General features: G+C 32.4%; 1 protein-coding gene across 1 annotated transcript in view; it reads right to left on the reverse strand.

Moving 5' to 3' along the window:
* The window catches only part of LOC133178301 (uncharacterized), a 96,505-nt gene that overhangs the window by 5,684 nt on the left and 74,065 nt on the right, over positions 1 to 16,756 (reverse strand). Inside the window, exons 18-27 of the mRNA XM_061313037.1 lie at positions 16,026 to 16,133; positions 10,923 to 11,071; positions 10,541 to 10,638; positions 10,102 to 10,263; positions 8,191 to 8,240; positions 8,051 to 8,073; positions 4,656 to 4,771; positions 4,224 to 4,376; positions 764 to 816; positions 364 to 477 (exon numbers count right to left, since the gene is read on the reverse strand). Of these exons, the coding sequence (XP_061169021.1) occupies positions 364 to 477; positions 764 to 816; positions 4,224 to 4,376; positions 4,656 to 4,771; positions 8,051 to 8,073; positions 8,191 to 8,240; positions 10,102 to 10,263; positions 10,541 to 10,638; positions 10,923 to 11,071; positions 16,026 to 16,133 (1,026 nt within the window). The remainder of the gene's footprint in view (positions 1 to 363; positions 478 to 763; positions 817 to 4,223; positions 4,377 to 4,655; positions 4,772 to 8,050; positions 8,074 to 8,190; positions 8,241 to 10,101; positions 10,264 to 10,540; positions 10,639 to 10,922; positions 11,072 to 16,025; positions 16,134 to 16,756) is intronic.

Here is a 16,756-nt window from a genome sequence, read left to right on the forward strand (position 1 = left end):
GTGGCTGAGACGTCATAGCTTAGCAGTTGTGAGATTGAAAACATTACATAGCGTGGATTTTAGCAACATATTTGAAAAGAAAATTGCAGTTTTAGCTCTATCAAAATGTTTAGTTACTATATCTTAGGGCAGGCTAGAAATTATTTTCTACTTAATTTGATATCCTTTCACACTATGAGAGAATATCATTTTGATATTCTTTCACACTGTGAGAGAATATCACTTTTATTCAATAAATAAATCACAGTATTTCACTGTTGAAAATGTAATAATATCCAATATTTTAAGTTACAAATTCAAATCAGAATCATATAATTTTAATGAATTTATAATCAAAAATTCCATCCACTACACGTAAATTACCTGTTGAGCAATTTTCGCCGGAGAAACCTGAGCGACATTTACATTTTGCAGGACTGTTTTGACCCTCACAGAATCCATCATGAAAACATGACACACCCACACAGGCTCCCCTCACTGAAGAAAGCTCAGATTAAGTAGGTTGATATTAATAACTTGTCAAGACTTACTTATGTAAGGATACAAGTATAGCAGGGGAAAATTTCACTATATGATTATCTATTTTAGAAAAAAAAGATTTAAATACGTCGTTTCTGATTTCCATAATTATATTATATAAAAAGACCTATTATATTTTAGAGTTTTATAGTTCATTTCTTAATTAAGATGCATAAAAATTCATAAAATGTATATAGTTTTGATTATTTATTAAATTACACAATTGTCTGAAAGAAAATTGTACCTGTTATCCTCGATTTGATACGGATTGTGTAGCAACGTTCGTCCATAATTTTTCTGGAGGAAAACAGTATATATATATATTAAAAATAAAACTTTCATATGAAGAAATTTGATACTGGTCATTTAATATTCGATTTCAATCTTGCCCTTATGATGTATAAAACTTGGACTATTCGAGAGAAATGCTAAAGAGAAAAACAGTCTGAGTAGATGTGGGGTCAGCTTTCCTGTACTATTTTCTTGTTACATGATTGAAGAAATATTGTGTAAGGTTCTGATTTAGACGAAAGCCGTGCCCCTTAGATATTCCAAATACACAAGTTCGCTATGACACTTTGACAGATTTTTTACTTTAAGCAGTGAATAATACCTACAAACCTGATATATACTTCTTATATTACACTAAGTTTTTATTAGAAAATAATAATTGGTCTTCTTAGTAGCGCAACGATTTTCTTGAACATGTTCATGTGCTCAAAAATTCTACTATCTTAAAGATATACACGCTATAACTTGCGTCAGTTAAAAATAAAGTTGGAAATTTATTTATTTTGTTTACCAAATAAAGTTACGAAAATACTGTAAATTACACATTTGGAAATGAACGCATTATAAAGATCTCAAATTATAATTATTTATTATCCTACTAGGAAAGTAATGCTATATTTAAACTCATGCATCATGTGACACCGTCGATACTTTTAGATTGATAAACAAAAATGGCGTCAAGAAAACGAGGCAGGCCGTTCGGTATACAAAATAGCTTTTGACATGGATGACATACGTTTTATGTTTAAAGATACTTATCTTTAAAAACAACCATTATTAACTATCTACTCTGTAATGACAGATATTAACTTTTATTCAAAATAGTAGTCAAAATTCAACGTACCTCGTTGTCTATGATTTCCCGCGGACATGCGTGTCTATATACTGTTTACGCACTTCCTTCATCAATATTCATGAATAGGCTGAATTCTTAATTGCAGATCTTGCTTAATTGTTTTGTAATTACAACGACTTATTTAGTAAAACTTTATGGAAAGTAATTATTTTTTATTACACATCATATTTCTCAAATCATTTAATCATTTTGTTTCACGTAAAAAATCGCGTTTATACAGCGTGTATATCTTTAAGGTGAAATATATGGAGATAATGAACAGTATTCAAGCTCAAAAGTCCATTAAACATTTCAAAATATGTGCAGAGCAAACACGGACCTCCAAAACATCAGAGATGGGATCAGGTGCCATGGAGGAGTGAGCATCCCCTGCAGACCGGTCACACCCGCCGTGTGCTTCTTGTCATGATCGGGAAATAACGGAAATATCCGTTGACAATTCAGTGTGTAAATAATGGCCTAACAATTAGTATGAAAAACGTCAGTCAGCATTTGACTCAATGATAAATTGTATTTGCTGACAAGGTCATTGTATCCCCCATAGAACTTACGAAATGATGACTTTAAACGAGACTGCTGATATTCTTGTTTTATCAACTTGTTTGTCAATAATTTACGTCTTTTAGAAATTGTACATACGCAGTGCATGCTCTTGCATATCGAATCAACTGCGAGATATAAACCCTGTATGCAGGTGATGAAGATATGTTGCTGCATAAGTAAGGGAAGATGACGATTGAAAAGTTAAAGTCATCACGTTTATCATAAAGCTTGATTGTTAGATTACCATTAACGTCTTTTCAAGTAAAATATTCAAATATGAAACAGATATGTCAGACTCTGTAATATCTTTTATCTCAAGCTCACCAGGATATATTGTATCGACATAAGAATGGAAATAACCATTGTTAATTGACAATACGTCGTCGATATATCTAAATTCTGCTTCATATGAATATAAAAAAGGTCTGCTAATAACGGTGAATAAAGGGTGAATTAAAAAAAAAATGACCAAACGCATATTTATCAACCCACACTAAAAATACAGGCATTGAAAATATATTTATATGTCTCAGCATATGTCTTTAGATGGTGTCTAAATAACTGCCAAATATCTCGTTGATATCCCAATTAACAAAAAAATTTATGCCCAAAAATGATGCTAAAATTGTCAGGAGTGCAACACCTTTTTGTGACATTTTGAAATTTCAAAATTTTTTGAGATCTGTGAAATAAATAATTAAAGTGTTGCCAAAAAAAAAAAAAAAAAAAAAAAAAAAAAAAAAAAAAAAAAAAAAAAATTAATTATAAAATTCTGAAAGAAAATTAAAACAAAAAAGAATTTTCGAAGTGTAAAACAATAACTGATATACATTTTAAAACTTAAAAATGCTTTATAAATCACAAGCAGCATTAATGAGAGTCAAGTGCATACTGTATTCTGCAGTCAGGAGTGCAACAAAACTGCTTTATAATTACCAATGCTTTTTAACTATCTTTACTAAAAAATAAGTTGAAAAAAATGTTTGATACTATTTAATGTTTATTCAATGTCCAAAACATTATGTCTATCAACAATTTACAGAAAAATTACAATCAATTCAGGGAATAGTTTCATCATTTCACATATATTTTTAAATACAATTGATATATATTTCACTTTGCAAATAATCATAGTTTAAGGTCTTCAAAATATGAAAAACCTGCAGAAAACGATGAAAAATATCAAAACGACAAATTAATTTACAAAGTAAGAATGGATTACTCTGTGTTATAATTTTTAAAACAATGTTAAATAATATACATTTCCGATGTCAGGGGTGCAACACAATAATGTAACATAGGGTCACTTCAAAATCTAGTGTTTTTTTGTAAGAGAACTCTTATATAAAAATTCTTTTTTTGGCTTAGATTTAAAGACTTGACTTGCATGAATGGACAAAAACTGAATTTTGGGGAATTTTATAGCTTCATATTTTTTTCTTATTAAAACTTTTCAAACCAGAATTGAAAAAATAATGTAAAATAACAATAAAAAAGTCAATGTACAAGAGAAGATACTCAATCAAGGTCTAGACTTAATCATTCATATCCCTTTTGCCATTTTGAAGCATAAAAACTATAATTTCTTGTGATTATGTATTTTAGAAAGTCTTTTAAGGTGTAATTATATTTTCTTTATTCAAAAAAATAAAAAAAAAAATATAAAGAACAAAAATTCTGAAACTTATTAATCCAATTGTCTATTTTATTGCCACTTCAGGATTTTAAACTAGAATGCATGTGCAATATGATGATATAAGTGACAAATATGTTATAAGTAGTTGAATTTTTCCAAAAAAATTCAGTTTGGTGGTCATTTTTTTAATTCACCCTTAAGCTTAAGATCTTTTATTTATCGGACACTATTTGCCAATTAAGATTCATTAGAACTTTTTTGAAGTAAAATTACCAGTATGATTTTCGCTAAAAGTATTTCCAAACCTACGCTGAATCAATCATGATTTTACGATATATTTAACATGTTTAATCAATTTAATTTGTAATTCATACGTACGAAAAACTATCGACCAATGAGAAACAAACATTCAGGTCTGTGATGTTGCTGACCGCGATGACGACATCAAACATACATGGTACCCATGCACCGCTAGCCTGGGGAAATACATATACGCCATTCTCTATTGTTTTGTCACTCTTCAGAACTGGACTGTCAGGATAAATTCAAAATCATAACGTGTATCAGAAAGTAGAAATGTAATGCTAAACATTCAGTCATTTTTTTAATTTCTGAAATTTTACTAAAAGAGATTTCATGACACATTAGTATTAAATAAATCAATTATCTATCCTCATATTAAAAACTTACCTAAACGCAAGAATAGAGAAAACAAATGTAAATTATACATGTTATATTACAGTTTTGTATAAAATTGAGAAAAAAGTTATAGATGATAATTTTTTGTGCCAATGCAAGTTTATATATTACCAATTATCTTCTAGAAGTTCATTCATTGCCCACAAACTAAGATGACATTGGTCGTGTACTTGACATTGCAAAACAGTTTGATCTGGCAGAGTTGGTGACACAAAATGAGGCTTTAACTAGAAACAGAAATAAAATGGAAAAGAAAAAAAAATGAATCAAAGGTGGAGATGATGAAGGAAACAGGACTTTACTAAATAGGATGGGACTGGCAGTGCATTTTCCAACATACTATAATATGCTCTGTTAATCTACTTACTATCTCCTCGCAACAAAGTTGGAGAGGGTATAGTAACGCGCTTGTGAGTGTGTGCTGAGTGTATTAGTGAGTGCGTGTGACGGAAGAACATTTACATCAGTTTTGTGCATTCGGGTTCGGAGCTGTTTTTTCTTTGACTCAAACTTAATGGAAGTAGCGGTAATAATGATAATAATAATACTTAATTTAAAGAGGGTGACTCATTTAGTGTAAACACTATTCTTCCTTGAGGCCCTCTCCATAAATAACTGTTATACATAATGATAGTAAATCTGAAGCATTCTACAGTTGTATACTGAAACGCAAAAGAAACGCAACATCCTATGTTAGAGGGGAAAATTATATAAAGGATATAATTTTGTATCTAAAAAGTACGGATATCTTCAACTTTGTAAGTATCGATAATTTAACGGTTGAACGATTTTCATGCCATAACCGGAAGTTAAGTTTGAGCCCGCTTAACAGAAATCAAAAATTGCATGTTTAACAAAACTTTTGACACAAATATGGAGTTTTAAGGGTTTGTATCTGTTTATCATAAGTAATGCAGCAATATTCCGCAAAATAAATTCTTCGTTTCCGGAAGAGATGCCAAGGCTTCCCGAAAATGACTTAAGTATGCATTTCAAATGCTCTAGCTGGAAAATCTGAAAACAAAGGTGATGGAGAATTGCAGATGCAAAAATGCACGACAACACGCCTCAACAGGCTCATAAGTATTATTAGCATGAATGATAGTCCGTGGACCGGAAGTCCAAGTGTTACTTTACTGCGCTAGGTTAGAGGAAATTCGACTTCGTCATCTGAAAAACGGACATTTAAAAATGGCGAAGAATATTTTTTTCGCTCAGATCTCGAGATTGATGAACCTATTGCATCGTGAAAATCAAGCTGCAATTGTTATGCATGGCAGTCTTCCACGCTATAATTGAATGGCTGAGAAGGGGGGGGGGGGGGTGTTATAACAGTCTTGTGTTACTTTCTAAAGTTAAAAGATAATCATTTAACATTGTTATCAAATCTCTGATGTTTTTAAATCGAATTTAACTCAACTGTAATCAGTTTTGAAAATCACTAGTTAAAAGGTTCAAATATTTGTAGATTACTGCTTGTTGCGTTTCTTTTGCGTTTCAGTATATTATTAACACAGTATATTCGCAATACATAAATGTTTACAGTCAACACACAGATTTACAGTGTTTAAAATTTAAGTTGATCGTCGGTCTTAAATGTATTTTCTTGTTTTTATTTTAAGATTTAGGAGTGTGGCAGACATTCTTATATGTAAACTTTTCCACAATATTGCATCTGAATACTGAAAGGAGTTTTGGAATATTTTTGGTTTTGTGTTTTGGAAAACCAAGTCGGAATTACACTCAGATCTAAGATGATAAGAATTGGATTGATAATTAAAGATATCAGCAAGATAATTTGGACTTAAATCTAAAAGTGATTTTACACAACAAAACATACGTATTCACAACAAATTGTCCATGTACATTTAGCCAATCAAGTTTTTTAATTAAAGGGTTTGATGATGTATGATAGGCAGCATCAAGAATACAGCAAGCCGCCAGTTATTGCAACTTTTGAATCCTATCGAGGCTAGGAGCTGATGCATTCCACCAAATTGTTAAACAATAATCAATTGATGCATAATATAAGCATTGCAAAACAACTTTCCCGTATTCAATGGAAGATATTTCTTAATTGTACGTTAAACAGATAATACTTTGCAGATTGGATCGATATCTGTGTTAAAGCTGATAATAATCTGAAACTTGCATTATTAATTTAGATTTTGGCTGGTTATCTTTGACCGTCTTTGCTGTGTGCCTAAAATATGCACTTAGTTTTACGAGTGTTCTTAATCTTTATTGTTTAAATCAGAGGATAACATATTTTGCATTGAAGAAACATTACTGTCTGAAATATGTAAAGTAGCATCATCAGCAAATAAGTCAATATTTGAATTTTTGACAAATAATGAGAGGTCATTGATATAAAGTAAAAAGAGAAGTGGGTCTAAAATTGATACCTGTGGCACTCCTGTTGTTCACCAAGGTGGACACTTAAATCTGCTGTTTAAACATGAATCAAACCATTGCACTGCTTTGGGGTCAAAATTGTAGCAACGTAGTTTTTTAATCAGAATATCATGATTCACTAGATCAAAGGCCTTACTTAAAACAAGAAAGGTTATGCCTAGAAGTTTGCCATTATCCATAGCTTTTAACCACTCATCAGTGATCGAGTTTAAGAAAAAGCAGTTTGTAAACGTTTTAAGTAAAATTAGTAAAAACGGTTTTGAAAATGTGTTATTTTCTGAGCCCTGGCTGTGATTTACATAAGAGATCAAAATCTGACGAAAAGTTGCGAATATGACTTCCGACATGATTTTCATTTTTTTTTTTACATTGTTGGGAGGGCAAATATTGGCCTATAGCTTCCAGGATCCAGTCTGCCTCCTTTCTTATATAATGATACTCTTGCAAGTTTTGTTCATTTGAAAATATTTCCGTACAGATACTGATGTTTATTAAATGAGCGATTGATTAGTTTATGACTGATGCAGCGTATTTAGAATATGTGGACCAATAGTATTAATACCAATCGACTTATTTACATCAGTTTGTTCAGAAATAATAACACTTCATTTGCATGGATAAGAGGAATGCAAAATTTCTCAGCATGTTCAAGTTTAGTTTGTGTAAATTGCAATAATCTCTCCAAATCAAAATCTTTCTCAGTGATATCCGAGATAAGTTTGTTAGTTTGTTTGGTATCTCCGTTAAGTGTCTGTTAAAATCTCAACATCGATCGTACTCATAGCATGCTCTTGAGTATCGAATAAGTTGGGAGATGTAAACACCATATGCAGGTGATAGCGGAATATTACTACATAAATAAGGAAAAAGCTGAAGTCATCTCGTCTATCACACAGTTTAGTTATCAAATTGTCTCTTATCGTCTATATTCAGTAAAACATCCAAATATGAAACATATGTGGCCAGACTCTGTGGTATATTTAATTTTTCTTTTGCGAGGAGATGCTCCGCTTTTCAGTGCCCTTTTCTTATCAATGCATACAAAAGAAAGATATGTGAAAGTTATTGTAAAGAAAAATTATGAAAATTACCTCGTCAGGCCTCATATTATTTCCTGAAAAAGGGAATGACATTGAAAAATATCAAGACGTTTTTTTCTAAAAATTGTGAAATTTTCTTTCTTAATTATCAAGAAACGGAAGAAAAAAGTCCACAAATAGTCTTATTATACCTGTTGTCACATTTATTCTGAAACATATCTCATCTTCAATTTTGCCATTCCTGGAAAGATACTGATACAATTTTTGATAGTGATTTTTTCTACTTTGTCTAGTATGATTATCCTATGGATTTATATGTGTCATTGTTTAAATAAAAATCTAAATAATGACTTGAGTTTAGTTTAATTCAAATTAAATCACAAGTATTTCAAGAATATAGAATGCCCTCGATGTTGATTGCTTATCGTTCAGTTTGATTTATATGTTTTTTTTTTAGAAAAAAATCATGAGAGTACCAATTTGAAGACATATATCGGGAAGCATGTTTTACACACGTGACAAACTGTATTTCTTTACTTAAGGAGGTTGGATCCTGTCATGAAAAGTATTGAGAATTTTTTATCAAGTATATTTTTGGAATCTAGACACATAGCTTAATTAAATATCAAAATAAAAAATGGGGGTCAATGCGCTTCTTTCGGCGCTCCGGAGCATTTAATATGACCTTTTTGCACTGTAATTACGTCTAACACATAAATCAATTTTTCAAAGTTTTTCCTCTAATATTTTTTAACCAAATAAATTATTGGAACAAATACTGTCTTTTTTCGTCTTGAATAGTCTCTTTAAAATTTGTGACACCAAAAAAAGTTTCAAATTACTTCGCATAGTCAGTTATTTGACCTTTTTGCACTCAAAAAAATGTCATTTTTCTGGCATTAAAAATTTAACAAGCAATAAAATTATTTGAAAGTAATGACATTTTTCTGAGTTTAAGCAGAATGGTTAAAATTATCTTGTTTATTCAGAAAATAAACTTAAAAGTGGGGGTCTGTGATGATAATTTTTAGATATAACTAAAATAGTGCTAATTTTTTGCCTAAAATGGGCTATTTTTTTCCCAGGACTTTCACAATATATTTGTTATATTCGTCCAATATGATGACAGAATTCATGATGGTTAATTTGATATATTATTTAGGACCAGCATAAAACATTTCACTGCTCAAAATAACTTTGTGTGCAGGCTGCATGTAAAAATAGGAATCCAGACTTAACAATACTGTAAATATTTCGAATGAGAAAAATTGATCATTTTCTTCTATAAAACCTTCCACCACAAAATATAGTTCCTAACTTAATGCTTTCAGTATGGAATTTAATCATGGAATTTTAATTGAATATAGTTAAATTAGCATTGCAGAATCCAAATTTATTGTAAGACCTAAAACATTATGCAGAATTTTTTAGATAGAGGTCTACACAAAAATCTGCTTAAAAGCTCAGGAACGAACCTCGTTAAATGAATTTAGGAGGCATATGCATTTTTGAGGATATAAAAAAGCAAAAGAAAAAGAAAACAAAAAAACAAAAACAAACAAACAAAACAAACAATCAAACAAACAAACAAGACATTGAATTTTTAACTTCGACCCCTATGATTATTTTAGGATTCCTTATTTTTAACAAGTTATTAAAATGTTTTCAAAGAACCTTCTCCTATTCACTTTGCCGAATAATTTTTTTTTTCTATAAACATGAATAGAAAAACGTAAGCTGCACCACAAAATTGCACAACCTTAACTTGGATATTGCATAGAATCTACATTCATAAACTTGATGAATTGTTAAGCTGATATATGTTCACTGTAAACCGTACAGAGGATTACGACACTTTTTAGGACATTATAAAACCTTTTTAATCCAGCAATCTATCGTACTGAGATTTCAAGTTTGTAAAACGACGAGAGTGTTCTTGTAAATTTGATTCCATGTTTGAATGATACTTAAAGAATTTTTTTTTCCTCATTCACTTTTTTAGTTCAAAACTGAGTTTTAAAATAAATCAGAGCCTGAAAGAATGAAAAAGTACTGATTTAAATTTTTTAGTGTTTTGAAAATCATGACTATAATAATTTTACCTTGGTGTGGATACAGAATCCATGCATAATGTTTTTAGTCCCAATTCTGATCCAGTGACTACTATCTTTCCCCGAACCACTCCTCCTGGCAGGGATATCGTGTCGACAGCTATCTCTGCAACGCTTAATGTTCTGTCAACTGATCCAATGACCATACTAGGCCTAAAATAAAAGAGATTTACACACCCACACACACACACACACACCCTCTCACACACATACACACACATACACACACACACACACACACACACACAGAGAGAGAGAGAGAGAGAGAGAGAGAGAGAGAGAGAGAGAGAGAGAGAGAGAGAGAGAGAGAATCTTTCAAAAATAGCCGAATATTTGCTATCCAAGTATTCTTAAAATGACCTCATAAGACCAAGAGGACTAAGATAGATAGAAAAACTTTAGCCAATCTTAGACTTATGAATAGGCTTACATTTGATGGACGTTTTTTGTTACACTGAATGGTATGATACAAGAAGTATCAACAAAACAAGTCATCGTCTCTAATAGCGCCATCTGTGTAAAATGACCCTACAAAAAATGCATTTTTTACATGTATATATTAAATGACCTTATAAAACGCCAGTATACTTAAATGTTGCTCTATTATATTCAGTCATGCATGATAATCGCTCACCCCATTGTATACGGAACTCGTAAAATTTACGTTTGCATCTGTAATTGAAAATGAAAGTGATGCATATATATATATATATATATATATATATATATATATATATATATATATATATATATATATATATATATGCTTTTATTACAGTACTAAATGCAGTTTCAGTCTTACTGTAAATTACAAGGTAACTAAATAGATTATAGGATTTTTTTTCTTTACCAGAAGCGCAAGATGATCCGCTGTATCCCAACTGGCAGAGACATTGAACATCATTGTGAATTTTGTAACATTCAGCTTCATTCTGACAATATGAATGACTGTCGCAAAGTCCTGAATAAAAGAATATGAGAGAAAAAAATAACTACAAAACAATATGCTGTTTTAAGACTGTAATAACTGCACTTGACTGTTTGCCTATAAACGTACATGTATTCTCCTTCATATTTGGGTAACCAGGGGAGAAGCCACAATTATTCTATTTTGCACAAAATATAAACATGTAATTGTAAAATCTAGCATAAAATGCTCAGGTGAACATATGGCCCATGCGTCTCTTTTTATCTCATATGCTTAATTCATTACCAGTCTAGAATTACGAAATTTAATGATGTAAATTCTGTTTAAAAGAGAATTTCAAGAAGATTTTTGTAAAATAGAGCGGGGTATATGTTCGACTCATTATTGGAACTTGTTGAATTTATTGTCAAAACAATAAATATTATTGTTTTAGTGCATAGCGATTTTAATCAGCTTTTATATTTTAGATGCCAAAATGACAATTTTCGTGATTGATCGAATAGTGCAAACTTTATCAGTTTTTGGGTAGGAAAACCCCTTTCCAAACCCACACTCGATCAACTTTGTTAAAATCAAGCCCAACCACAATTTGCTTGTTTCCCTGTTGTATTTGTAAAAGATAACAGTATGTTATGTAAAAAATCGTTTGGAATTATTATTTAAATTCTATAAATGTTCACTTGTTTGGAAAAATTCTAGACCCGCGCTTGGCATTGGACTTGCGTCATCCTACCAGTGCTAGTTCTACCGTTTCATTATTGGATTGCACGTGTAACGTGAAGATGCTGGATTATTATCAGTAGGGATTCATAACGTGTTTTAAATGAATTATTATTTTATGAAATTCACCATGTTAATAGTCCCTATAAACGGTGGTATTATGGGGTGCAATAAAAAGTTCGGTAAGCCATCTTTGTATTATGACACATTAAATGGTATACGGGTTCATGCCCCCCCCCCCCCCCCGGAAGTCTTCCCCACTACCTGAAACTACAAATGATCATATATCTCGAAAATGGTTGAACACTTCCCCCTTAGTCTTACATATTCTTGTTTCTTTTGTCATTATGCATTAAATAGTATAAAGGTCATGCCCCCTGGAGGTCATCCCACGCCTGAAACTGAAACGCTTGAAATTGAAAATGATCACAATATGACCTGCGTCAAAAATGCATTAATCCGCCTGTAAAAGATTGCTTTTCAAAATATTGCGACTCCTTCCGAGCATTTAATTGCGATCATAAGTTTTTTCAAGTTATGCATGGGGCTATAATACCTGAAGTAATCTCTCTCTTTCCTTATCTTTCTGTCTGTCGGACATCTACATTGGTCAATGGAGTTACAGGACAACTTTTACATTGATTGACTTTTTCGGATTTTACACTGTGTAATTGATAATGCAGCTAGAACAAAATCGCTCGCAGACAAAACAGTTTACTCACCATCGTATTTTCTCGTGATTTGTTACAAATTTCACATGGAAGTTTGCTCAAGTAGTGTGTTTTCAGTAGAATTTTACCTTTTTAATTTTTTTTGGAAGAGGGGGTGGGGGTGATAAATAGCATTAGAAAAACCTCGATTTTCAAATCTTTGCCATCATTCGAAAACAAAACCATCACTTAAGTCCAATAGAAACTATATATAAGTTCCTGTCTTAAATCCGTTTGAAAATACTTTCAAAACACTACTAACAAAGATACATCTTTATTAAAGTACACAGCAGTAGAGCTACAGTCTCGTTAGAGACTTCTGGTTAATTATACTTAAAGTGTTTCGTTGGGCAAGTATCCCAGGTGTCTTATAACCCCTCTCATTTAATAATTGATCCAATATCTTAAAAATCGTATAAATTCAAAAACTTTTAAAGCAAATATATTTGTGCTGCACATGACACAGTGCACTGAGCACCAAATTTTTTTGGCATCGTTATCAACTCTCAATTGGCCCAAAGGGTGAAAATGAAAATTTCGAAATCTTATTACAAATCTACTGGACCCACCAATCACTTTCCAAAAACAAGAGGCCCATGGGCCACAACGCTCACCTGAGTCAATAAGGCCCTGCTGTTCTTCGTCAGCAGATTTCTTCTCCTATATTTCTCCTATATATTCATATATAAAGCTTTGATCGCCTGTTCTAGGCAAACCCTACCCTAAGGTGCCATGTTTTGAATGAAATTGAAACCTTCTGAGGATGCTTCTATCTTCATATAACTAATCATGATTTTGCTGTTATTTAAAACAGAATTTTAAATATGTCTAACACCCTACCCGGGAGGGGGGGGGGTTCATGATTTGAACAAACTTGATTGTACACTACCTGAAGATGCTTCCACATCAATATGACTGATCATGGCTTTGTTCTTCTTGAGATTGAAGAAGATTTTTTGAAGATATTTCCTGTATATGTTCTTTTGTAAAACTTTGATCCCCCATTATGGCCCCACCCTACTACTGGAGAATGCCTTGAACAAGCTTGAATCTACAATATTTGGGGATGATTCCATATCAATATGACTAATTGTGGCTTTGTTGTTCTTGAGAAGAAGATTTTTAAAGAAATTTCCTATATATTCCTATGTAAAAATTTGATCCCCCATTGTAGCCCCACCCTACCCCCGGGGGTCATGATTTGAACAAATTTGAAGCTACACTACTTGAAGATGATTCCATATCAATATGACTAATTGTGGCTTTGTTGTTCTTGAGAAGAGGATTTTTAAAGATTTTCCCTTTATATTCCTATATAAAACTTTGATCCCCCATTGTGGCCCCACCCTACCCCCGGGGGTCATGGTTTGAACAAACTTGAATCTACACTACCTGAGAATGATTCCATATCAATATGACATATTGTGGCTTTGTTGTTCTTGAGAAGAAGATTTTTAAAGATTTTCCCTATATATTCCTATGTAAAACTTTGATCCCCCATTGTGGCCCCATCCTACCCCCGGGGGTCATGATTTGAACAAATTTGAATCTACACTACCTGAGGATGATTCCATATAAATATGACTAATTGTGACTCTGTTGTTCTTGAGAAGAAGATTTTTTTTCTATATATTCCTATATAAAACTTTGATCCCTAATTGTGGCCCCATCCTACCCCCAGGGGTCATGATTTGAACAAACTTGAATCTACACTACCTGAGGATGATACCATATCAATATGACTAATTGTGGCTTTGTTGTTCTTGAGAAGAAGATTTTTAAAGAATTTTCCTATATATTCCTATGTAAAACTTTGATCCCCCATTGTAGCCCCTACTTACCCCCAGGGGTCATGATTCGAACAAATTTGAATCTACACTACATGAGGATGATTCCACATCAATATGACTAATTGTGGCTTTGTTGTTCTTGAGAAGAAGATTTTTAAAGATTTTCCCTATATATTCCTTTGTAAAACTTTGATCCCCCATTGTGGCCCCATCCTACCCCCGGGGGTCATGATTTGAACAAACATGAATTTACACTATGTAATGAAGGTTTCACATAAGTATAAACTTTTCTGGCTCAATGGTTCTTGAGAAGAAGATTTTTAAAAGATGACACCAAATTTCCACCAATTCTTAATTATCTCCCCTTGGAAGAGGGCGTGGCCCTTCATTTGAACACACTTGAACCCCCTTCACCCAAGGATGCTTTGTGGCAAGTTTGGTTGAAATTGGCCCAGTGGTTCTGGAGAAGAAGTTGAAAATGTGAAAAGTTTACAGACGGACTACAGACAATATGTGATCAGAAAAGCTCACTTGAGCTTTCAGCTCAGGTGAGCTAATGATATGGCTACTGTGTAAAATATAAGAGGAGTTCCGGGAACCAGGTTGTTTTTTGTTGTTCTTTTATTTTTAGAAAAAAGTAATTTTTAAACCCCATTTGATCCCCATGGTGAAAATAGAAATTCCGAAACTTTATTTCACATCTACTAGACACAAGCAATCATATTCCAAAAGTATTTTGACTATGCGTAAAATGTAAGAGGAGTTCTGGGAATCAGGTTTTTGTAGAAAAACATAATTTTCGACCCCTATATCGCCCCCGTGGTGAAAATGAAATTCTAAAACCTTATTGTACATCTACGGGACATCACCAATCACTTTCCAAAAGATGATTTGGTTGCTGCGCAAATTCTAAGAGGAGTTCTGGTAACCCGGTTTTTGTACAAAAACGTCGTTTTCGACCACTATGTGGTCCCAAAAGGTGAAAATGAGAATTCAAATACCTTCATGCACATCTACAGGACACGATTAATCACCTTCAAAAGATGATTAGACTACGGTGAAAAAAAAGTAAGAGGACCTCTGGGATCCAGGTTTTTTTTTGCTTGGAAATTTTTTTTTGTTATATACTATCTTAAATAAAACAATCATACGCGAGAATTAAATATTTCCGAACAGATGGTCTCGCGGAATTACGTGAAATTAAAGTTCTCGCTTATAAAAAGTATGTTTGTTGTTTAACGTCCCTCTCAAGAATTTTTCACTCATATAGAGACACCATAACTTGCCGGTGGAGGGTTGCAAATTTAGACCTATACTTATTGCCACTCAGGCCATTGAGCATTGAGCAAATGAGGGATCTTTCTTTTTCGTGCCATCACCTACAAGTACTGCGACACGGGACCTTGATTAACACTGCCTCATCCGAAGGACCGATCTCCAGTCCCACAGTGGGATCCGAACCCGCGACATAAGGGCAACTCCTTACTCCGCCACTCTAGGGCAAACGCTCAATGCACTGTACAACGCGGGCGACCTATTAAAAGTAATTTACAGTATAATAAAACTGTAATTGTTGTTCGCATTGTATAAAATCTTTTATGTGTTTGAAAGCAAAGCTTATTTCATAAGTGAATATCTAAAGTGTATGAATTTTGAAAGTCATTTCTGTGCATGTGGCTGAAAAATTATACAGTGATATGAAAGAATTGTCTACGAGCAGACTTTGAATCAACAGATATTGAATCATATACATAGAAAACACCCTGCCTTTTTCACAATATTTTCCCCAGAAGTTTGCCTTGCAAATGCATTTCAGATCTCCACTAGGTGTTGTTTGACAGGCGCCATCATTCAGACACGGACTGGAGGAACACTCTGTAGAGAAAATGTAATATAGATCCAACAACATGCAATGTGTTTGATAATATCATTTTTCAGGGACTAGAGTTAGAAGATTTTAAATGAAAAACAATTCAGATCTTGAAATAGAATATTATAGATTCAATAATTTTAGAGTTCCAAAGAAGATATTAAATATTTTAACACAAGTGAAGGTAAAACTTCAGAAGTACTGTGAATCAACGTATTCGAAAATTGGTGTTAATCAAATGTGGATACTTTTAGAAAAATTGAAATCACCAAATATTCCAACAAGCAATAGCATCAGAGCCTATGACTCTTCAACATCGTATACAACCATTTGGAATTCCTATGAGTATCTATTCTTGTTTTGTATTTTTATGAAGCAGAATTTATTCATAAACTTCTGTATGAAAAGAAATCTCTTGATGTGACCTTCAATTTGACATTTAGATACATCGATGACATTTTATCAATTAAAAATTTTTTTTTTTTCATAAGCTAATTTGACATATCCCACAGAACTTGAATTAATAATAATAATTTTTAAAAAAAACCAGACTGACAAATTGCTTCATACTTGGATGTTTTACTGGAGAAGGACATTGACAAACTAGTAACTAAACTTAATGATAAAC

Source organism: Saccostrea echinata, unplaced genomic scaffold, assembly GCF_033153115.1.
Source record: "Saccostrea echinata isolate AGI-Se365-2 ecotype Australia unplaced genomic scaffold, CSIRO_AGI_Sech_v1 ptg000002l, whole genome shotgun sequence".
NCBI classification, from domain to species: domain Eukaryota; kingdom Metazoa; phylum Mollusca; class Bivalvia; order Ostreida; family Ostreidae; genus Saccostrea; species Saccostrea echinata.